This window comes from Vitis riparia, chromosome 8 (assembly GCF_004353265.1).
Source record: "Vitis riparia cultivar Riparia Gloire de Montpellier isolate 1030 chromosome 8, EGFV_Vit.rip_1.0, whole genome shotgun sequence".
Taxonomy (NCBI): domain Eukaryota; kingdom Viridiplantae; phylum Streptophyta; class Magnoliopsida; order Vitales; family Vitaceae; genus Vitis; species Vitis riparia.
This window is the reverse complement of record NC_048438.1, coordinates 9,706,688-9,731,313: the sequence shown is the minus strand read 5'-3', so window position 1 is coordinate 9,731,313 and position 24,626 is coordinate 9,706,688. Positions and strand designations below refer to the sequence as shown.

The 24,626-nt window shown below is 37.8% G+C and overlaps 1 protein-coding gene across 1 annotated transcript; it reads right to left on the bottom strand.

Moving 5' to 3' along the window:
- Positions 1 to 699: 699 nt before the first annotated feature.
- Positions 700 to 22,832, bottom strand: LOC117920737 (protein DETOXIFICATION 44, chloroplastic). The gene is made up of 13 exons (XM_034838337.1): positions 22,481 to 22,832; positions 22,276 to 22,397; positions 21,306 to 21,464; positions 21,045 to 21,187; positions 10,593 to 10,728; positions 8,462 to 8,558; positions 8,236 to 8,336; positions 6,947 to 7,110; positions 6,208 to 6,279; positions 5,961 to 6,077; positions 1,905 to 2,000; positions 1,705 to 1,826; positions 700 to 1,230 (listed from the first exon to the last, which is right to left on the bottom strand). The coding sequence occupies exons 1-13, from the start codon at positions 22,756 to 22,758 to the stop codon at positions 1,161 to 1,163; spliced, it is 1,677 nt and encodes a 558-aa protein (XP_034694228.1). The 5' UTR covers positions 22,759 to 22,832; the 3' UTR covers positions 700 to 1,160.
- Between the last annotated feature and the right edge of the window lie 1,794 nt (positions 22,833 to 24,626).

Genomic DNA, 24,626 nt, shown 5'->3' with positions numbered 1-24,626 from the left:
AATTTATTTAGAAAAGTAAAAGGAGAGAGGAACTTACATTACTCTTTTTATATCCTTTCAAGCCTGTTGTCTTGATATTTCAGCCTTGCTGATTAATGTGCAGACCCAATGAAATCAGTAATTTCCATATGAAGCTGCGTGATGTAGTTATTCTAGAATGATTTGAAGACAATTTGGAATGTCAATCTCACCAGCTAATGAGTAAATTAGTCTGGTAGCAGTTTAAGGTTCTACAGCTCATTTTATTGATTTAGTTAGTTTTCCAAAGACTCCATCCAAGGAAAGGCACAAGATTCTCTGCTACATAATTTCTTGTTAGTTGTTTGCAACATAAGCATAGAGTTTGTTCAATACCTATCATTCCTGCATGTTAAGTTCTCTTAGTGAAAGGTCAGTTGCTTACGATCTGACAGGATATTTGGGTTTAACATGCCACACTAGGAGAAATAGTGAACCAGTTCAAACTCATTAACAAGATAGAACTCCCAGATAAAAATCAGCAAATACAAGTTGCAACATGCTGGAATATACCAATAATTGTTATTCCTTTAAGAATATGCTGTAAAAATTCAAATCAGAAGAGCATTACAAGTACTAGAAATCACACTAAAAAATCTATAAAAATGACTTCTCAGACTATAGAACTATTGAGAGAAAAAAAAAAAAAAAAATATATATATATATATATATATATATATATGAGATACCTTCTCTTCATAATATATTGTTGCAAGGCAACATGTAGAGAATATCAACCTCTGATTGCTAGTATGCTGAGCTACTGGTCAGAGGAAAAAGGAGAATATACAAGATATTTTTAATCTGAATTAGAACATGGTGGATTTGGAGACAAGCAACTTGCATTTGAAACCCTTGCCATATGTTACCTCCCATTTGTTCCCGAAGTGCCAGCATCTCATCTCTGGTAACTAGTCAACAGCCTATTGAGAGCCATCCTCACCAATAAAATTTAGCCAGCCTCAATAAAAGAATAGGGATGCTAAAACCACAGCACAATATCTAAGTCGAAGTACTGCTTAAAGTGGTTGATCCAATGGTTAATAAAATCTGGAGCACTTTAATGTGTCATGTCCCATGACCCCAATGGCAGTCACCATCATGAGCAGAAGATGGAAAATTTTAGGCCGAACTTGAGTATCTTAGTCACTTTCCTGTTCCATCTCAGACTTGGACCAGATCATTTTCCATGGCCCACTTCTAGTGCTCAACCTAAAATGTATAAATCAATCTAAGAAAAGTACAAAGTACAGGTAGCAATAGCAATTCAAGAACAAGCTACAGGCTTTAGATTTGAATAATCTAGGCCTCAGGCAAGAGATAGCTACAGAAAAAAAAAAGAGGGGGCAAAAATGTGTGAATATGTGTGTGTGTTTGAGAGAGAGAGAGAGAGAGAGCAGACCAGGCCAGGTTTTGGATGACCTATGGTTTAAAAGTAATCAATTTTCATGTATGTGTATATATATATATGTGTGTGTGTGTGTGTGTGTAATGAGCAAAAGAAAAATGTTGTGTCATACGCAATCTAATTAGTGGAAATTAACAGCTATGTTCCACAAAAATAGTGGCAAATGACAAATATTTTATGCTACATATTCCAAAACAGTAGACCCCCTCTTATCTCATCAATTCAATTATTAAGGTAAGCAGTTGATATTACTTCTACATGAGCAGAAATTAGTCTACCTCCAAATGCCAGCTACAACACGCAAGGTCATGAAGAGAAACAACCCAGTCCAGACTCCAGCCAAACCACATACAGGAGCAGCCAGCAACAGGAACACTGAAGATATTAGTGCAACTAATACCTGCTCATCACAAACAGCAAGTTAAGAAAGAAGATGTGGAAGAATGAAAAATTTATAATCATATACACAGAATGGTACCATGGAGTAGGCAGCATATCCAAAGTCTGAAACCCCATAGTAGAGTCCATCAATAACAAATGCAATAGCATTCATTGGTTGAGATCCAGCAACAAACTGCAAAATTTTATAACATAAATTTCGTAAATGACATAGCCCATGCACCAAATGTGGTAAGCCAGTTTATGCACTCACCATTAGAATGCCACATGGAAACAGTTCAAATAATCTTATTTAAAGGCTACTATTAGAAGGGACTCTTGTTCTCAAAAAATGGACACCTCCAAATAGAAGCCTATACATTACAGATGCAGATTGGACTGACTCTCTTGAAGCCAGTTTATGCACTCACCATTAGAATGCCACATGGAAACAGTTCAAATAATCTTATTTAAAGGCTACTATTAGAAGGGACTCTTGTTCTCAAAAAATGGACACCTCCAAATAGAAGCCTATACATTACAGATGCAGATTGGACTGACTCTCTTGTAGATAGAAACATAAATGAGGGGATATTGCTCTTTTATAGGAGGCAATATTGTTACATGGAGAAGAAAAAACCGGGCAGTTACAGCAAGATCCAGTGCTGAAACTGAAATTAGGACTATGGCTCAAGGAATCTAAAAATCAACGAAGTTGGAGCCTAAAGAATCAATGAAGATCTATGTGAAAATAAAGTTGCAATCAATATTACACATAACCAGTACAACATGATCGTGGCAAACATGATGAAGCAAATAGACATTTCATCAAAGAAAAAATTGAGAGTGGACAAATATCCACATCTTTTGTAACAGCCAAGCACTAGCTCACAGATATCTTCACAAAAGAAACCTCAACAATCGCTTTTGAATTTACAGTTAGCAAGCTATGCAGCAACTTGTGGGAGAGTGTTAGCAATAGCAACAAGGAATATGTCCAAATTCATAGAATCTGGTTTGGTTTAGTCAATGTTTTAAGTATGTTGGTTAGGGAGTAGATCATGAAGTTATTGTAAAAATTGATTAGGACTAGATCATGGAGTAATTCTGGGGATTGATTAGCTGTATATTTGACTTTTTTTCTTTCTTTACTAGCTGTAAGGATCATGCATTTATACCCTGCAAAACTTTTCTAGTCTAATTAAGTGAGAAATCACTTTTCTTCTCTCTTCCTTTATTCCACTCACAAAAAGGAATAGCTTCTAGTAGGCCCTGGAGAAGATTTCAAAGCATTTATTTACTCCACAGCTACTTGATTTGAACCTAGGAACTTAGGGCCAATCAAACAGCTCTCCATATGCCAATGATCATTCTCATGATCTTCAGACATCAACAAATCATATTCCTGTCAACAACTCTCAAAGTGCAATTTGCAGAGAAGGTAATTGACTATGCATCATCAGTTTCCAATGATACACATGATGGTTCAATTATGAGTGTCTAGTCATTCCCGAACATTCCATTAAATTCACCAGTTCTATGGAATATACATTGTGCTTTGGAAGTAAAATATTCTTCAAATTTGATTAGTTTTGTAAATGAAAGAGCAAAATCAAACTGAGCAAAAACCATATCATGCGATGCCTATCCTGGAATGTAAACTGGGCCAAAAAAGCAGGCCCGTCCAGCTTGACAGACTTCCAAAGTTGGGTGTAATCAGATTTCTTTGGGTGGGACAAGCCCGAGATTTGCACCCTTAGTGCCATCCTAAGACAGCCTACTATCACAGCCTACAGTGATTATCAACTAATCAGAACCCACCAAAAGCATAAGACTTTTTCACAACTTGGCATTAGACTGCAAGAGGATGACATTGCCTTTGCATGTTCAGAAGTGGGTGCAAACACCAATAGATTAGTTTTGTTAGTTTTGTCAGTTGTCTTAGAAGAAGTTCTTACTTAACTGTTGAGTTCCCTTATTTGTAAATATTTTTTTTTTTTTTTTTGATAAGTAAATAAGATATGCATTAAAAAAGGCTAATCGCCACAAAGCATACAGGGAGTATACAAAACGGCAAACGCCTCAAAAAGAGAAAAGGACCAAAGAGAACTACCTCCCCTTAAGTGGAAGCTATCCACTCCAAAAAACCTATAAGGGAGACATACTCCTCACCTAAATACACTTTGGCCCAATTCCACAAATTACAGACAAAAGAATTCTTTAGTTTCTGAATATTCAACTCACCCCCCCTAAAGGCTAACCTATTCCTCTCCTTCCAAACCGTCCAAAAAATACATAACGGAATGGATTTCCAAATCTGTTTCCTTTTCTTCCCTACGAATGAGCCCCTCCAAGAGATAAGAGTCTCCTTTACAGTTTCTGGGAGGACCCACTTAACATCTATCAACCCAAAAATAATGTCCCATAGGGCTCTAGTCACTATACAGTGTAAAAGAATATGATTTACATTCTCTTCTGCACAACCACACAAAAAACAACAGTTTGGGAGTTGCACCCCTCTTAACTGTAGTCTATCCAGAGTAAGCACCTTCCCCCACGTAGCCTCCCAAGCAAAAAAACATACTTTGGTTGGCACCCTATCCACCCATATTCTCCTTGCGGGAAATATTGTGGCATTAGGCTTGTCTAGCAGCCTGTACGCTTCTTTGACTCTGAACAAACCCTTTCTTCCCTGTTTCCACATAACTGAATCATCCTCCCTGGAGGGCCTATGACCCCTCAAAGTATGAAGCAGCTCCCCAACCATATCCAACTCCCAATCATTGAAGTCTCTCACAAAGACAAGATTCCAATCTCCTTGACCCGAATCCTGATCCCACATCTCCTCAATCGTAGCATCTCTATTCACAGCAAGGACAAAAAGATGATTGAAACATTGGGACAACGGAGTGTCAGTGCACCAACTATCTTTCCAAAATTTGATTTTGGAACCCTTTCCAACTATAAAAGCCAAGTTTTCCCAGCACCAATCCGCTTCTTTCATAATCTCCTTCCAGACCCCTACTCCAACCGCCCCAATAGCCCTCTTTGACCTCCAACCATAAACCTCTTGCCCATATTTCGAAATGATTACTTGTTTCCAAAGATAATCCTTTTCACAAGCAAACCGCCAAATCCACTTGCCCAGCAGGGCTCTATTCAAGGTGGCTATTCTCCTTATTCCTAGCCCTCCCTTGTGTTTTTCTGTACAGACCGCATCCCATTTAACCAAGTGGACTTTTCCCTCCAAGTTTCCTCCCCCCCATAGGAAATCTCTTTGGGTTTTCTCCACTCTCTTAGCAACAGACTTCGGCATTCGGAAAATAGACATTTGGTAAATTGGCATGCTAGCCAAAGTACTTTTTATGAGAGTGATCCTCCCCCCTTTGGAGATGTACTGTCTTTTCCACAACGCAAGTCTCCTCCTGACCCTCTCCTCCACTCCATCCCACATAGAAGAGGCCCTAGCTGGAACCCCTAGGGGAAGGCCCAAATACTGAGAGGGCAAAGACCCCACCCTGCACCCTAACTCAGCTGCCAACTCAAGAATATCCTCCACCTCTCCAACTGGAATAATTTCGCTTTTGGCTAGGTTGATTCGAAGACCCGAAGCCGCTTCAAACCAAAAAAGTATCCAGCTTAGGTGAGAAACTTGCTCTTTGTTTGCCTCACAAAACACAATCGTGTCATCAGCAAAGAATAGATGGGAAATATTCAAGGAGGTCCTACTACCGCCCCGAATGATGCATCCTGAAAGATATCCCCCCTCCACCGCTCTCCGTATAAGGACGTCCAGAACCTCCATTCCCATAACAAAAAGGTAAGGAGATAGAGGATCCCCCTGACGAACCTTATTTGTAAATATTTGGCATTCAAATCTAAATGGGTAATTATATTGAGTAGGATGTGTTCTTGAAAGTTTGTGTTTTGTTAGGTTACATAGCACAAACAAATAAGATTGCATTATGGGAAAGAAAAAGGATGATAGCTGAATAGTGTAATAGGCTGATTGCCTGTTCTGGATACCTTAGAATGCAGGTTCACAAGCTTGCATTCAACATGTGAGCACCAACATGCCATTGGTATCTAGTCTCCACTGAGGAGCTAGCATGGTTTTCAATTAGGGAATACATTGTTCAGAAAAATTGTTCCTTACCAATATACCAGACCAGGCAATCCCCAGAACTTCCAAATCTGTTGTGAATAAGCTAGCAAATGCCCCAAAGCCAAGGAAAAGGATAACAGCCAAAGCAATTCCTGTAGCTAAACCCATCTGCTTGAAATTCAAATAAAAATAAAAATTGAATGGCTATTGGACCAGAATTAATTGTCATCTCATTAAAGAAAATAAAAACCAGATTAAATTAACTAAATGCAGAGAAGGTAGGAACCAAGAATTTAACCTCGAGGACTTTGTAAATTACTTGCTGTGCTTCCTCATAATTCCCTTGGGAGTAGCCACTGGCAAGAAGAGCCTGTAAAATAAACATTGGTATTATGTTAAGAAAAAGGAAAGAAGCTTCAGCCATTAGACTCAGCCAGTTCTTTTAGATACATGTCTAACATGGCAGCCAGTAAACAAAGACAAATAAAAATGTAAATGAGGTGAACGAGTCTCAATTATAATAATAGCCAATTCTGGAACTAAAAGAAGAATCTAAAATGCACCTCAACAATGGAAAAGCCCAGGATGCACTGCAAAAAGTACATGCCACATGTATGCAAGGACCATAACCAGTAATAGAGGCACCATCTAAAAGACATCCCTTGGTCAGGAATTAAAATTTTTAATTGATTATAATAATAAAAGCCATTAGATTCTTTTAGATGGAGAAACATAGAAAAGACATCAGGCAGAAAGGTCAGTCATTGTACATTGGCTTCAAATCAGAAAATATCCTAATTGGGAGCCCTGAAAATGTTAAACCCAGCATCTTCATGGTGGACTCATGTCCAACACAGAGATGGCATTCCAGATCCAATATCTATGAATTTGTCTCCTTGTTGCCAAAAAGCAACTATGAAGAGCCTCACAAGTGCTCTGTGATACTTTTAAAATATATCAATAAAGTTCCTTTTGTTTGATATTCTATTAAACTTGGTGATAAGCAAATGCCTGAAAAAATGCAAATCATGATATACCTGGCCAGAAAGGGCTAAAGCATCAGTAAGCAAGGATATTGCTAACCAAACTTGTAGGCAAATCTGATGACCTGCCATTGGTATAGTGCCCTCTCTTGCTGCCATAGATGTTGCAAGTGTCATAGTTGCAAGCACTGCTAAGGTCCTGCCAATTAGTAGGCCGCCTGCGAAATAATATGAATATTTTAGGAAAAGATTCAAAAGAATGTAACTCTGGAGTTGGATGGTCATATTGAAAGGTTTTGTCTCCTTAAATGTAGAAGCGCTACTACACCAATAAGAAATAGGTCATTTTAGAACAAAAGTTTATTTGAAAAATTGGGATGTTCTCAACTAGATTTCTGTATTTCCAAATATTTCTTAAAAATAAATTTTGTGTAGTGCTTATTTTCAATCATTCTCTATATTTGTAAAATTATTGTTTAAAACAATCCCAAAAAACAAGTGAAAACAACTTTAAATAATTAAGAATTATCTCAGAAAAACTTTGTTTCCAAAACAATTCTCAAAAACTTGTTTTGGGAATAATTGACAACCAAACATATTTCTATGTTTTTTTTTGTTCTCAAAAACAAATATATATATAAAACAAAAAACTATTCTCAAAAACAAAGACTGCTCTCAAAAACGATTCCCAAACATGGCCATAGTTTTTCAAAAACATTTCTTGTTGAATCCAAATGTCATGGCTCTAGATACCTCTCCAATTGAATTTAATTTGAGAATATATGGATAAATTTTTCAAGTGCCCAAATAATAAAAACCAATGGGCCTCATTATCCACTAACATGCACAAAGATGCAATGTCAGGACCAGATTGGATTCCATTAGCAAAAAATGACTAGTTCTCTCATTTCAAGGTATACATCTACCATGACTTTCTCCAACTTGCATGATAATATGTTAATTGCTTACCTATGATAATCTTTATCTTGCATCCAGTGATAAATTAGGTATAAAATTTCTGTAATGAAATGTGATTGTATAGGAAAAAAGAGTGTATCCAACTGAAATATAATTTCAACAAACACCTTAAGAGCTAGTTTTAAAATTTAATGCTGATTATTTAAATACGTTATTTGTTTTTAGCATCAAATTCCACAGAAATTAGAAAGTCAAAGCTTGTTTGGATTAAAGCACAGGTGTGTTTTATCATGGCAAAAAAAAAAAGTCATTATATGAACTTCACATGGATAATCAATTCAGTCATCATTGTATCAGAAGAAGCCCTTGTATGATTAGATCATGAAGCTTAAGTCAAATATCACAGAACTTGCAAAGAGATGTACCAGATTTTAGATACCGGGCAATCCTCATTCCATCAATGTTTGGAGAGATGAGAAACACTTTGTCATTCAACTCCCATAGGAGGACAAAAGCAATCAAATATCTGAAATGATAATGAACAGAAGAAATATGATAAAATAAGAATAAAAGCAATAACAGTATATCATTCGCAGGAAGTCCATGCACTGAGCACATCAAAATTTTAGTTTTACCACATTCTTGACATACTCAGAAATTACAGTAGAAATTGCAGCACCACCAATGCCAAGACCAAGAAGAAATATCAAAATTGGATCCAATATTGCATTCAGTAAGTTGCCAGCACCTGATACAGTAGAAAATTTATCATGAGCGTAGCTAGCAAGTTTGGCATAATGAAGAGGGAATCAATTAGTTGAATCAGCAGTAGCATTCACTACATAAATGAAAGGGAACAATGACACACTAATTGCTCCATTAAAGCAGACATACCCTTTTCAAAAACCCAAAATTAAGGCTCCAGACCACATCCCAATCAAAAGACATTTTTTGTCAATGAAGAAACATCCAAGAAGCTTAGTCATTAGTTTGTTACATTTTAGCTGTGTAATTGAATTTTAGTCAGATGGGGTATTTTAATAGATTTACATATTGAGATTGTTTAGTGCCTTGTTACTTGTTAGGAGTCATTTCAATATGGATTTGTTTCTTGCTAAGGTCTAGTTGAGTCCTATCTAGATTTTAGTTAAGCTTAACTTGTTGAAAAGTTCTTACTTTGAAATGTTTACTTTCATTAGGTTTTACATTTGCTACACTAAAAATGGATATTGAATTTTGGACCCTGGGTTTAATAATTGAAGGCAATGGTTGCATGCTCCTTTTTTAAAATTCCTACTGTTCCTACAATCACAATTCCAGCCCTCAACTACCCATTGTTTCTCATCATGGGTTTAATTATTGAAGACAATGGTTGCATTCTCCCTTTTTTAATTCCTACTGTTCCTATAATCACAATTCCAGCCTTCAACTACCCATTGTTTCTTTCTTTCTACAACCTAAAAGCCCAATATTCATAACCCTAAAGTTTCAACTCTAGGGCATCACCCAAAACCCTACAGAAATGCCAGCACCTTATTTTTCAAATTCCAGCCATTAGCTACGTCAAAACCTTGCCCTCACACCCCACAATTGGATTCCATATAAAAAACCCCAAAACCATCACATTTTGCACATGTTGGCCCACCAATATAGAGGTTGCAGACAACATTATTCTAGGTTTAAGCACTGTTCTACTTGGGTGATTAACAGTAATTACTAAAAGTTGCTCTTCAGAAATTCCATCACCTTACTTTTACAAATTCCACCAACTAGTAACATTCAAAATATTGCCTTCAAACTTAATGGTAGGGTTCAGTTTTCCAAATCCTAAATCCATAACCTTTTTCAGTTTTCCCAATCCTTGTCCCACAAGAGATTGCAAACAGATTATTCAAGAGTTACATGCTCTCACGCGTCATGAATATGCACCTAGCAAAGTATTTTTTCAGAAGTCATTATCTAAAGGATGTGGTCAACTTATCACAATCTTCCTCAATAACCACTTCATGTCTGGATCAACTATTTTTGTTTAATCAATCATGACATCCTGTCTCTTAGTACATCTAGTATGGGCAGATTCATTTGTGGAGAAGTAAATCTCCAATGCATTCAAGCACTTTCCCTGATCCAACAACTCTGTTTACCACAGCTGACAACTTTTTAAGTCCAAGCATGGACATATAGAGGATAAAGATGGCAGGGGTTTAGGGTGGGGGCAGGGAGACTCCAAGTTCTATTTCGTGTAACAAAAAAGCAATTATCCTTATCAATATGCAGATGACAACTTAAGATTTGGGATCCATAACAATTCATTCAAACATTAGCAAGTTAGCATCTAACAGATTACATCTAGGATTTAATTTCATCGGCACCAAGCATATGAGCTACAAGTCAACTTGAATAGATTATTTGCAAAGATTCACAATTTACATAAATCCAGTAGATGATCGCATGTGCAGGATATACATAAATTCCTATTGATGACTTACGGTTATTGACACGAAATATGGGATAAAAAATAATAAGTTATGTCTATTAGATTGACTATACACATAGTTTATATAGGAGATTACAAGAGAAGAAATAGGAAACAAGAGACATAATAGGAAACTAACTTATTCCTAAATCATAAAACTATCTATTTACAGAAAAAGGAAACTAATAAAACTATCTATTTATAGAAATAGGAAACTAACATAATAGGAAAATAATTCTCCTATTCTATTTACAGCTCAACAGTTATAAATCACAATCAAACAAAAATTCATACTTCAATACTTACCAACAGCATATAGAGGTGTCTTTGTATCCTTAAATCCACGAAAAGTTCCTTGTGCAGCAAGTGCAATTACAATTGGTGGAGCACCAAAGGCCCTTAGGGTAAGAAACTGCTCAGCTGGTATGCGCATTGGTGAATCCTGTAACATAGCAAACATAACACTTTTAGACATGTTTATCATTGTTAGATGACAACACAGAATAAAATTTTGTAATCAGCCATAGTACATCCAAATAAATAGACAGAATTTATAAGGCATATTTGCACTTATGGAGCACAAGAAAGCAGAGCCAATAATTCTAATTACCTTTAGGTAGATATCAAACCCAGAAAATAATGTTATAAACATGATCTTCATGCTTAGTGTTGAAGATTTCAATCAGTCAAGGCCTATTGAGACACTATTTTGCCAGGAAAGCAACAAAAATCTCAGTACTATTGAGAATACTATGTGCTTGTTAGTTGAACAAATACATTCAAGCACAATAACAAACTTTGAATAATTAATAACCAAAACATAGAATGGAAGTTGTATTAAATGATCATTAAGAAAATTTGAGTGTTTAACATGATTAATTCAAAATCTGAATATTTAACTGGATTAATTTCCAGTAAACCAACTGTGAAGTTCAAGTCAAATAAGGAAGGAGTAAAGAAAATAAATAGATAAGCCTGGAAAGACTGCATCCATATCTCCATGCATCACTCTATCTCTTGTTTTAAAGCCTTCTCCATCTACATAGCTAGGCCCAAAACTGAAGAAAGACAAAGAGTTGTCTTAAGTAGACAGCTGGTTTAACATCTTTAACCAAACTATTTTTAAAAATATCTATCATACTAGGGGATTGATTACATGGAGTGGAGGCTAGAGCTCTCTGTCTTGCTCGAGACTAAACTGTTTCTTAGTGTCAACAGAGTGGGAGGACCATTTTCTGGGAAAGGTATTGAAGTGTGGAATAGAGATATCTTTGGGAATGTTGCAATCAGAAAATCAAAGGCTTTATCTCATATGGTTTTTGGGATTCCAAGGAATCAGCCCTATTGGTTGAAGAAGTAGAGACTAGAAGGGTGGCTTTGGAGGAGTTTAGAAAGTGGGCTTCTATGGAAGAAACAATGTGGAGACAAAATCTTAGAGCAACATGGTTAAGAGATGGGGACAAAAACACCAAATTTGCCCAAAAGAAGGCCAATGTGAATTGTAGAAGGAACTTTTTTACCAAAGTTAGAATTAATGATGTTTGGTTGTCTAAGGAGGCTGAAATAAAGGATGGGTGTGTAGGGATTTCCAATCTTTCCTATCTAAATCAAGAAATTGGAGACCGAGCATCAGTGGTATGAGCTTTGATGTTTTGGGGAGTGATGACTCTAGAAGTTTAAAGGAGCCTTTTTGACAGGAAAAGGTTTTCGTCGCCAAAAGGTAAGAACAAAAAGAAGAGGGGATACAAAAAATTCACTAGCCCTCATCTAGAATCTAACCAATCAAAAAATTTGATTAAAGGTAAAGGTCCTTCATCTATAACCGACTTAGTCCAAGACCAAAAATTACATACAAAAGAATTTTTCATCCTATGAATCGAAAGCTCCTCATTTTCAAAAGCAATTCTATTTCTTTCCTTCCAAACCGCCCAAAAAAGACATAAGGGGGCTGCCATCTACACCTTACTACACTTCTTGCCCATGAAGGTACTATGCCAACCAAGAAAGGTATCTCTAACCGAATATGGAAGGACCCACATCACTCCAAAAAGAGCAAACAATAACTCTCATAAAACTCTTGCCTTGGTGCAATCAATAGACTCTTCTTCCACACAACAAAGGAAGCATCTATTAGCTAAGGTCCACCCCCTCTTTTTTAGTTGATCCAAAGTTAACACCTTACCCTAAGAGGCTTCCCAAGCAAAAAAACCCACTTTAGTAGGAACACAAGGGCTCCAAATGATGCTCTTAGGAAACTGAACTGCACTTCTTGAATCTAGAGCACTATAAAGAGATTTAACAGAAAAAATCTCATCCTTAGTCTCTTTCCACAGCACCCTATCTTCCAAATTAAAATTAAGCCCCCGTCCTTGTATTGTCACAAATAACCTCTCCACCTCCCAATCATTGAAGGGCCTAGAGAACCTAGGGACTCCAACCCACTTTCTCACCCATTGAGTCTCACAACTTCACTATCCAAGCCTCTTTAGAAGTAGCTAAGGCATACAAAGAAGGGAAAGAATCACAAAGAGCATTGTTCTCCCCCATAGAGAATACAATTTTTTTTTGCAATAAAGACCCTTCCTTCCTGATTTCCTTCCAAAACCCCACACCAAACCCCTCCCTCACTTCCCAGGTACTCCATCCCCCTTCTTCCTCCCCAAACTTCTTACTAATTTCAGTCGCAAAGCGTCAGTTCCACTTACACAAAAGGGTCGTATTGAAAGTAGAAAGACATCTAACTCGTAAACCACCCTTCCTTTTGTCTGAACAGACAGTAGCCCACTTTACAAGATGAGGCTTCCTCTCCAAAGCTTCCCCACCCCACAAAAAATCCCTTTGAATTTTCTATAATCTCAATCTAACCACTCTTGGAATACGCAATAAAGACATAAAGTAAGTAGCTAAAGTGTGGGGTCTATGTAAGTAGCTAAAGCTTGGCTAAGAAGCTCAAAAGGGTGGTGGGAAGATGGTTTCAGCATATCAACATGCATTTATGGAGGGCAAATTGAATTTTGATGCAGTTCTTATTGCTAATGAGGCCATTGATTCGAGGTTAAAGAGCAATATCTATAGGACTATCATCAAGACGGACATTGAGAAAGCATACTATCATGTCAATTGGAATTTCTTAATTGCAATATTAGCCAAGATGGCGTTTGGTCAAAAGTAGATTACGTGGGTAAAATGGTACATATCCACAGTAAGCTTTTCTATTATAGTTAATGGGACCCCATCTAGTTTCTTTCAAAGTTCTAAGGGTAAAGGCAGGAGGCTCCCCTTTCGCTCTATTTGTTCATTTTGGCAATGGAGACACTCAATCAATTGTTTAGCAAAGCTAAGGAATGGGGTTTCAATTCAGGTTTCAAGGTAGGGGGTAGAAGTAGAGAGGAAAGAAAGTGTGTCACTTTTATTTGTTGATGACACTCTTATTCTCTATGATGCCAATCATGAGCAATTAGAATATTTAAGCTAGGTTCTTATGTGGTTTGAGGGGGTATTTAAAAATTAACTTAGAGAAAAGTAAGATTATTCATGTTGGGAGAGTAATTAATGTGAAGGCTCTTGCTTCCGTGTTGTGTTGTAAGGTGAGGAAGTTACCCACTTCCTACTTGAGTCTTCCTTTGGGAGCTGTTCATAAATATCCCAAGGTATGGAATGTTGCTGAGGAGAAATTTCAAAGAAAACTATCAGTGTAGAAAAGGTAATATCTTTCTAAAGAAGGGAGACTAACTTTGATCAAAACTACATTAGTAAGTGAAGAATTTCTGAATTCCTTTATTGATTCTTTAGGTACACACCATACACATATATATACACAACTGACTGAATAAGAAAAAATCAATCTAGCTTGATTCTCTCCTAAAATTAGGAAACTGAATCATCCTAAATGATCTCTCCTTCTTTATTCCTAAAATACTTTCCTAAATTAAAAAACCCTAACTTTGAATGCCAAATTTCAACACTCCCCCTCAAGCTGGAGAATATATATCATATAATCCCAGCTTGCAAGTTAAGTCTTCAAAGTTAGGCCTAGGTAAAGCTTTGGTGAGGATGTCTGCGGTTTGGTGCTTGGTAGGAACATAGTTCAATCTAACCGTCTCACTAGTCACCTTCTCTGTGATGAAGTGTCTGTCAATCTCAATGTGCTTGGTCCTGTCATGATGCACGGGGTTCTTTGCTATGCTTATAGCTGCCTGATTATCACACATCATCAGAATTGGAGATGAACTCGTTTGCCCCAGTTCACTAAGAACCCTTTTTATCCAAATCCCTTCACAGATTCCCTGTGCAAGAGCTCTGTACTCAGCTTCTGCACTACTTCTGGCTACAACTGATTGCTTCTTACTCCTCCAGGTAACAAGATTTCCCCAGACAAAAGAACAATATCCAGAAGTAGACCGCCTGTCAATGATGTTTCCTGCCCAATCCGCATCTGAGTATACTTCAGTGTCACGGTTCTCTGTCTTTCTGAAGAATAGACCTTTCCCTGGTGTCATTTTTAAATATCTAAGAATCCTGTAGACTGCTTCCATGTGTTCCTCAGTGGGGCTGTGCATGAATTGACTTACAGCACTCACTGCAAAGCCAATATCTGGCCGAGTGTGTGAGAGATAAATCAAGCGCCCGACAAGCCGCTGATATCTCCCCTATCTACCGGTGTACTTTCTTTCTCGATACCAAGTTTCTTCTGACTATCCATAGGAGTATCAATTGGTTTGCATCCAAGCATACCGGTCTCCTTAAGAAGATCGAGTATGTATTTTCTTTGAGAGACTACGATTTCCTTCCTTGATCTAGCCACTTCCATACCAAGGAAATATTTCAAATTTCCAAGGTCTTTAACTTCAAACTCCTCTGACAAATACTTCTTCAAATTCTGTAATTCCTCCATATCATTCCCAGATAGAATAATATCATCAACATAGACTATCAATATGGCCATTTTCCCGGCATGAGACTTCTTGACAAATAGAGTATGATCAGCCTGACCTTGTTTATAGCCCAGCTTCAGGACTGCTTTTGTGAATCTATCAAACCAGGCTCGGGGAGATTGTTTAAGGCCGTACAAGGATTTTTGGAGTTTGCAAACCTGATTCTTTGCCATACTTCCTTCGAAACCAGGTGGTATTTCCATGTAGACTTCCTCTTCTAGGTCACCATTTAGAAACGCATTTTTTATGTCCAGTTGTTGCAAGCACCAATCTTGATTGACAGCCAATGAGAGAAGAATCCTGATAGTGTTCAGTTTTGCAACAGGAGCAAAAGTCTCCTGATAGTCTATCCATAGGATTGCGTAAACCCTCTAGCTACCAAACGAGCCTTGAATCTCTCGACTGATCCATCTGCTTTGTATTTTATGGTGAAAATCCACTTGCACCCCACGGGCCTCTTCCCAACCGGCAAATCTGTGATAGTCCACGTCCCATTCTTCTCAAGTGCATCAATCTCATCTTGTACTGCCTTCTTCCATTCTGAAATTTTTAATGCCTCTTGTATTGTGTTGGGAACCTGAGTATCATCAAGAGAAGTAGCAAATGCTCTGTAAGATGGTGATAGCCCTTCATATGTAACATAATTCCCAATTGGGTGATCTGTACATCTCCTAACACCCTTCCTCAATGCAATCGGCAGAGTAGAATCATCAATGCTGGGAATTAACACCTCTCCAGCCCTATCCTCACCTATGTTCTCTTCAGGAAGACTTGAATTGGAGTCAATATATTGGCCACATGTTGACTGTGATCCGTGCTCTAATTCCTGTCTTTTCCTCCTCCTGATGTAAACTTGTAAGTTCTCATTAGCAAGTTGTGGGGCTATAGGTTGAATAGGCATGGGAGACTGGATGGTCACAGGAGATGGCTGGACTGATGACGGTATGGGTGTGGACAACTCAGTGGGCACGAATTGAAGAGGATTTGGTGACTCTGAGTGAAAAGAAGGTACACCCTCAAGAAGAGACTCCCAAACTTGATGTTCATTCATGCTCTCCCCCTGAACATGAGATTTGGGATAGAAGAAGACATGTTCAAAGAAAGAGACGTCCATGGTGGTGTAAAATCTTTTGTTGGTTGGAGAATAGCATTTGTACCCTTTTTGGGTTGGAGAATACCCTAGGAAAATGCACTTATTCGCTCGAGGAGCAAATTTGCTACGATTTTGAGGATACACATGAACGAATGCCGTGCAACCAAATACTTTGAGTGGTAAATCAGAAGAGGCTGCACGGGTGTGAGGAAATTGTTTTAAGAAAAGTTGACGTGGGGATTGAAAGGTAAGCACCCTGGATGGCATACGGTTAATCAAATAAGTAGCTGTGAGAATAGCTTCCCCCCAGAAATAGTTTGGAACATTAGAGGAAAACATAAGGCACCGGGCAACCTCCAAGAGATGTCTATTCTTGCGTTCAGCCACCCCATTTTGTTGTGGGGTGTCAACGCAAGAACTTATGTGGATAATGCCGTGATTTTGAAGATAAGTACTGAGACTACTAGTAAAGTATTCCTTTGCATTATCTGACTTGAGGACTTGAATTTTGGAATTGAATTGATTTTGAACCATAAGATGGAAGGTTTGAAAAATGTGCCCGACCTCTGACTTTTCTTTCATAAGGAAAACCCATGTTACCCGTGTATGATCATCAACGAATGTCACAAACCATCGAGTGCCAGAAATATTTTTTATCCGGGAGGGACCCCACACATCACTATGTACTAGAGAGAAAACAGTCGAAGGTTTGTATGGGATTTGAGGATAGACTGTTCGAGTATGCTTTGCAAACTGACAAATTTCACAGTGATAAGATGCTGGATTTTTATTGATAAATAATTTGGGAAACAATTTTGCAAGGTAAACAAAGCTAGGATGACCAAGGCGATAGTGTAACATTATAATCTCACTATCTTTATTGACCTTAGAATTTGACACAGAATTGAAAGACTCTAACATACTCTGAGACTGTACGCAACTTGCTTGAGAGACTTGGTTTGAGAATTGGCCACATGAGAGGAGGTAGAGCCCGGAACACAGTTCAGCACTGCCAATCATCTTCCCCGATTTCAAGTCCTGAAAAACACACAAGTTTGGATAAAATTTAGTAACACATTGGAGATCACGGGCCAATTTGCTAATGGACAAAAGATTACAATCCAAGTTTGGAACATGGAGAACAGAGTCAAGATATAAGTCTTTAGTAAGTTTTATAGAACCTGTCCCGGCAATTTTTGACTTTGAACCATCAGCAATATGGACGGATGAATGACCATTACTTGGCTTGTAATTTTGAAGAATGGTAGCATCTCCTGTCATGTGATCAGAAGCACCTGTGTCCACTATCCACGACTTCATTCCTCCTCGATTAGCAGTGAAGGCTACACCGGTAGTACTGCCACTGCCAACTTGGCTTAATAGTTTCTGTAGCATCTCCATCTGCTCTTTGTTGAATGGACTCGGCTCGGGAACAGAGGTGCTCTCAGAGTTGGCAGCCACGTGTGCTCTGCCATCTCTGTCAGACCGTGGCTTTGGTTTCCAATCAGCCGGTTTGCCATGAAGCTTCCAGCAAGTCTCCTTATAATGGCCTGGTTTCTTACAATAATCACACCAAGGCCTATCCCGTTTCTGACGATCTCCACCACTACTATTAAATGACCGAGTCGCAAGGGCAGAGGCATCCAATGTTGGGGCAGGTTGCTCTTTGGATCCCATCATCACTTTCTTTCTACTTTCTTCACGCCTAACCTCTGAAAAAGCCTCCCTGAGACTTGGCAGGGGTTTAATGCCCATGATTCGGCCTCTAACATCATCCAATTCCCTGTTTAGTCCTAGGAAAAACTTGAACAGTCTCTTTTGTTCCACAATTTTCCTGTATGTTGCTGCATCATCAGGACATTTCCATGAGTGAGTCTCGAATAAGTCAAGGTGCTGCCAATACCTTGTGAGTGTGTTGTAATACTGAGTAACTGTCTGCTCTCCTTGGCGGAAGTCATGTAGGGCTGATTCAACCTGAAAAAGTTCTGAAATATTTTCAGAACTTGAGTAAGTTTCTTTGGCTGCATCCCATATGTCCTTTGCAGTCCTAAACAACAAGAAATTTTCACCTATGTCATTATTCATGGAATTGATAAGCCATGACATGATCATGCTATTTTCAATCTTCCACTTCCTGAAACCCGGTTCTGTAGTTTCTGGCATGACTGCTTCTCCAGTGAGGTACTCATCTTTCCTTTACCGCAAATGAACAGCAACACAGATTGTGACCACTGTAAGTAGTTATGGCCATTTAATTTGTGTCCTGTGATGAGAATAGGAGAGGAATCACTACCACCAAGGTTTGGAATTTCAGATCTGCCTCCTAATTCTGGTGACGTGACGCTGGATACTTGTGATGATGCCATTCCGTATTTCGTCATGGACCGGAAAGGTAGAAGAACACTTCCCAAGGCACGTGCAGGGATTGGAGTTGAGGAAAAATAGCCGGAGGACGTCGGAAAAGCTGATCGGAGGGCTCGCGGAGGCAAAAAGACCCCAAAAGAGGCACGTGCAGGGCTTGGATGGCAGAAACAGGTACGTAGGGTGGCTGGTCGGCGTCAGGCGAGCTTGGAGTAGGAAGCGCGTCGCCGGAAAGTGGCTCACGCGCCCTCACGCGCCGGCGCGTGAGATGCAGTCGCCGGCCGGAAAAACGCGCGTGGGAGGCGCGTGGATGGTTTTTTGGCTCCGGTGTTTTTGGAAAAGTTGTAGATCTCTTCCAGACGCTCCTTGTGGTGTGAAAAAAACCGTCGCCGGAAAAGTTCGCCGGAAAAGTTCGCCGGCGGTGAATGTTTTTCTGACGACGATTCGACCGACCGGAAAGCGTTTTCCCCCTTGGCTCTGAGAACAGGGACTGATGACCGGAATGAGAGATGGTCGGATTGAGAGATGGCCAGAGAGATTTGGCCGGAATGAATGATGGCCTGAATACGAGGTGGCCAGAAGGGATTAGGGTTTCAGAAAACTGGCTCTGATACCATGAAGAATTTCTGAATTCCTTTATTGATTCTTTAGGTACACACCATACACATATATATACACAACTGACTGAATAAGAAAAAATCAATCTAGCTTGATTCTCTCCTAAAATTAGGAAACTGAATCATCCTAAATGATCTCTCCTTCTTTATTCCTAAAATACTTTCCTAAATTAAAAAACCCTAACTTTGAATGCCAAATTTCAACAGTAAGCCTTCCAATATATTTCATGCCTTTGTTTGCCATCCCGCGAAAGGTTAGTTTAAGGCTTGAAAAGATTCAAGGGAACTTCCTTTAGGGTGGTGGAGCTCTTGAGCAAAGGCCTCATTTGGTTAATTGGTATACTATTTGCTTAGGAAAAAAGGATGGGTATCTTGGCATTTGTGATATTTCCACCACAAACATGGCCTTGCTTGATAAGGGGAATTGAAGATCACAACAAAAAGAGTCCTTATGGAAACAAATTATAATAAGGAATTTTGGAGAAGAGGAAGGGGAATGGTGTTTGAGAGAGGTGTGAGAAGGTTATCGATTGGGGGATAGATGGAGTCCCCACTTCTTAAGACAGTTCAACAATTAGGAGCATGAGGAAGTGGAGACTTTCTTATGGAAATTGCTCTCTTTGCTCGTGTGTAGTGAGAGGAGGACAAGCCAAGCTGGAAGGAATCCAAGCATAGTGGTGGTGCTCATGGGTTCCTCTAAAGGAAAGCTTCTTTGCTTGGGAAGTAGCATGGGGTATAGTTCTAATAGTTGATCAATTCAAAAGGAGAGGTTGGTTTTTGCCGAATAGAATTTACTTATGCAACAGTGAGGAAGAGTCGATAGATCATTTGCTTCCTTATTGTCCCAAAGCAAGAATGTTGCGGCAGTCCATCTTCTCTATTTTTGGAGTGGTATTGGTCATGCACTTGTTAGTTAAGGGAATTTTTTGAGTTGGCATGGCTCATTTGTTAGCAAAAAGCGGAAAAAAGTGTGGAAGGCCACCCTCTTGTGTCTTTTTTGGACTCTTTGGAAAGAAAGAAATAGGAGGGCATTTAATGATGTGGAGTAGTCGGACCAATCAATCAAATCTGATTTTATGTCCATATTTTTGGGTTGGGTTAGGTAGGATGTATAAAGAGGATAAGGACCATTCTTTGGCTACATTTGATTTTGTAGAGTGGTTGAGCTCCAAGTAAGGAGAGAGTTTCTATTTTGGTTTTTCTCTCCTTATTTTAGTCTAGGCTGTTATTGTAAACATCGTATGTATTTTGGTGTGCCTCTTTTTATATATATGCTCTTTTTTACCTATAAATAGAAAAAAACAATAGCACACTCCCAGAAAGAACTTCTTGGTGCAAGAAATGAGCAGAATTACCCTGTGCATCCCCTTATAGAAATAAACTGCATAGGCACCTACAAGGACTAGGGGAATGCTAAAAAAGTCATGGGTAAAGGTTTAGATGAGGCAAGGCATCATAGCTTGCAATTTGAAAATATATTTGGGACTATAGTAGTGGAAATTACACTAAACAATCATAAATAGTTAGAATATGGGCACAAGGCTTTCTCATAGTGGGGGGAGGGTGAAGGTGGAGAAAAAGGTCGTGTTTGTGTGACCAAGCAAGTTAGGGTTCAGTGAAAGAATGACCATCATGTAAAGAAGTAGAAAAAATAACCAAGAGAACACTTCCAAAGCACAATGATGCAACTGTTAGAACACATTTGAGTAATATAGTAATGCATAAAAAATTATAATCAGCTAACTTCACGTACAACAGGTATACCCATGATATTCATTAGGAAACCCGAGCCAACAGAGAGTGCAACAGCTTCTGCAATGCCAATGCCAACAGCAAGTGCCAAAGAAGTTGATACTGAAGGAAGGAGCATCTTTCTCTTGTGACCATTTACATGATCTTAAAAATAGTCACAGAACCAAAACCTTTATCAGATCAATGAATGAGAAGTACAGAAAGTAAAATAAAGGAAAATACAACAAAAAGTAATTAGAATAAGAAATCTCACAAAAAGTACCTTGGCCAATTTGAATAGATTCGTTCTCACTCTTACTAACTAATGCCTGCTCTTCAGCAACAAAGGATGTTGTGATGTTGAGCAAAGGAACATTAAACAATTTTGAGACCAGATTAAACACTGAAACAGATACCCCAACTGCTGCCAATTCAACCGATCCTACACAACAATGAGCAATGTTGGACTAAGCTGTTTAAACCTATTGGGATATTACTTGAAAGCAAGCAAATAAACAGCTAAAGAAAACTTAAAGACTCATCATTGCCATCATCGTTGTCACCTATGGGTGCAAAAAGTATCTTTTTGTATTGTTCACCCACTACAAAGCAGGATTTCTCACTCATTGCCCACAAACCAAACGGCAGGATACATAAACAATAAATTTTAGAATGTGTGTGGAAATATCTTTGAGGAAGGACAAGTTTGATGGCCATTAGCATTAATCAGTTAAACTATTATGAGCCTACTTCAACTGTCATCTTTGAAACAAGTGAAAATAGCCATTAAAATGTAATGTGTTTTAAATGAATGGCACTATTGATAGCCTTCTTTCCATCCCGAAACTGCCCCCATTCGTCACATAAAAACAGATGGAAGCACTTTACAGAATCACTGCAGAGGATAAACTGTTCAACATTAGAAAAGATATATGCCACCAAGAAGTTGCAATCAACCTTGATGTAGAACTATCATCCTAGTTCAACAAAAAGATTCTCCCCAGAAGTTGCATTCCAGGAGTGCTCCAAGATTCTAATAGAAATGGTTAAACCACCAAACCAACAGTCTCAAAATCAGCAAGCTAATAACCCACAACAACCAGTTTTGACGTTGCTTTCCAGCAAGACTCTAAGATTCTAATAGAAATGGTTAAACCACCAAACTAACAGTCCCAAAATCAGTGAGCTAATAACCCACAACAACCAGTTTTTTGAAGCAGTAAAAACCCATAAGACAAATCAAATTGAAGTACCCAAATGGCCAACAAAAGCAGTATCAACGAGGGACGCAATTGGGTCGGCAGCAAGAGCCAATGCAGCAGGCAATGCAATGGACAGAATCTCTAATCCAAGCTCATCAGCCCCAAACCCATCTCTGCAAAGCCCCCAAACCAGTTTAAACACTCAACATGTACAAAATAAACCTCAACAAAACCTCAACTACACCAACCACAGTACCTCAACCGACGAATAAGAACCGAAAACGAACCAAACAATGTCGAAACAGATGATGAATTTGAGTCGGATCTATCTCCTCGTTTACTCGAAATTGGGTGTTTGAGTTCTTTGGAAGAAGTCTCCAACGAAGTACTGGGGTTTTGTCGAGGCGATGTTCTGGGAACGGCTCGGACCCGAACCGCACAATTAGGGTTTGTGACGAGCTTTGGGGAATTAGAAGATGGGCTGGTGTATGGAGAGCGAATGCAGAGAAGATGGTGGGAGAGGCGACTCGCCATCTTTGAATTCTGGAAGAGAGCCCAGTAACCATGAGTTTTAACGGATAGATTTTGTGGTTGACTCACGAAATATCTGAACTGGAATTAGTGGCTGCAAAACCTGAATATTGACTGGCTAACTCTGTGGCTCATGTCTTATAGTTTTATATGGTGTTTTTAAAGAAATATTTTTATTTTATAAAAATTTTATAAATCCAAATTTATATTAATATGAAATCAATTTCAAGTCAACTTCTATTATAATAGAACGATAAATTTATAATTCCAAGAAACAATGAGAAATTAGCACTATTTACAAAATATGGATGAAACCGAAAAAAAGCATGTTCATGGAAAGTACATTTTAGATAAAATAATTCTCATTTTATACACTAAAACAATGTCTTTCCTTATATTATCAAAAAATACCCTTATATATCGATCCATGAGGATGATACATGCAGAACATTATTACTGTAAGACTATATAATAGTGTTACTTTAAGACTAAGACACGTAAAACCATTTTAGGATAATGCGAGGCGAGGTCAACACCATTCCAATGCATGCAATAAGTTTTTCTTTTTTTTGTTATCTTTTCATCCATATTTTGTGAGTAGCACATATCTACATAATTCCCAATTATACATGAATTAAAGATAAATATTTTTTATTTATTAAAAAAATTATTTTAATGAAACAAAAGTTAAAATAAAATGAAAGCAATTTTAATATTCAATTTTTATAAACAATTAACATAAGCACTACATATTTTCTGAAAAATAAGATTTGGATAAGTTGTCATAATATTTAATCAACAAATTAATTGCATGACTTGTTTTAATTGTAATGTTTTATGTATCTCCAACTTTAGACTCCTCTATAACGTCATTTGCTGTTCACTTATGAATGAAAATCATGAAAAATACAAGTTATAATTATTAACCGTGACTACTTAGTTTAAAAGAGGTGTCTTTTTTTTAACTTGAAAAACGTGCTTTTAATACACCAAACAATGTTTAATTATATTTCTAAATGATGAATACATATAATTGAATAATCATTTATGAGTCATTGATTAACGACCCCTAGCATGATAGTCTTGTAAATGATCGACTTTTCACCTTGAAACAAAGAAAAAAAACAACTCATAATACGTAATTATCATGAATCAACCAAATAAAACAACAATCATAATATTATATAAGTAATAAAGTATTAATTTAAATAAATTTATCATTTACTTCATTTAGGCTATCAAAATTTGCTTTCACATCTTATAATTGCATTAAGAAAAACTCTTGAATCATTTGTAAAACTTCCCAACTTATATAAGCAAATGTGAACATGATGTCAAAATTGCATATAACAAAAACATTTTGAGTGACTGCAACATTTATTCCTATGTAGCTAACTTGTTTTTAAGCAAGTAAGAGATGCATTTATATATGTGTGATTAATTGCACTCATGCATATCTATCGACGAAAAAACATGATGACTTTAGACTTGAAATGGAACTTAAAATGTAAAGTATTCAAAAACTTACATTATATACAAAGTCTTACTTAAAACTATGGATGATGTTTTGAATTATTGACAATATGAGAAGGCAGTGGAGAGTCAATAAAAAGAATCAAATTCTTTGTAAGTTTACATATTACCCTCAAACTTAAAGTGAGATGTCTATCCATAGTCTTAAGGAAATGTTCAAAACGATTCACTATAACTTTCATTCCCAAGTTATGGTTAATAATCATAAAGAAACAAAGCAAGTGCTTCTACAACTACAATTTCTCTTATATTTTTAATTACTCATTTTCTTTAAGCGAAGCACAAAGTAGTTCATTCATCTAAAACAATACATACATATTCTTTTATGGTTATTCAAA

Coding starts and splice junctions, on each gene's coding strand:
- LOC117920737 (XM_034838337.1), bottom strand. CDS start 22,758: ATGGCGAGTCGCCTCTCCCACCATCTTCTCTGCATTCGCTCTCCATAC. Junction 8,337..8,461: donor ATTTCTACTGTAATTTCTGA/GTATGTCAAGAA, acceptor TTATCATTTCAG/ATATTTGATTGCTTTTGTCC. Junction 6,078..6,207: donor TAATTTACAAAGTCCTCGAG/GTTAAATTCTTG, acceptor AATTTCAAGCAG/ATGGGTTTAGCTACAGGAAT.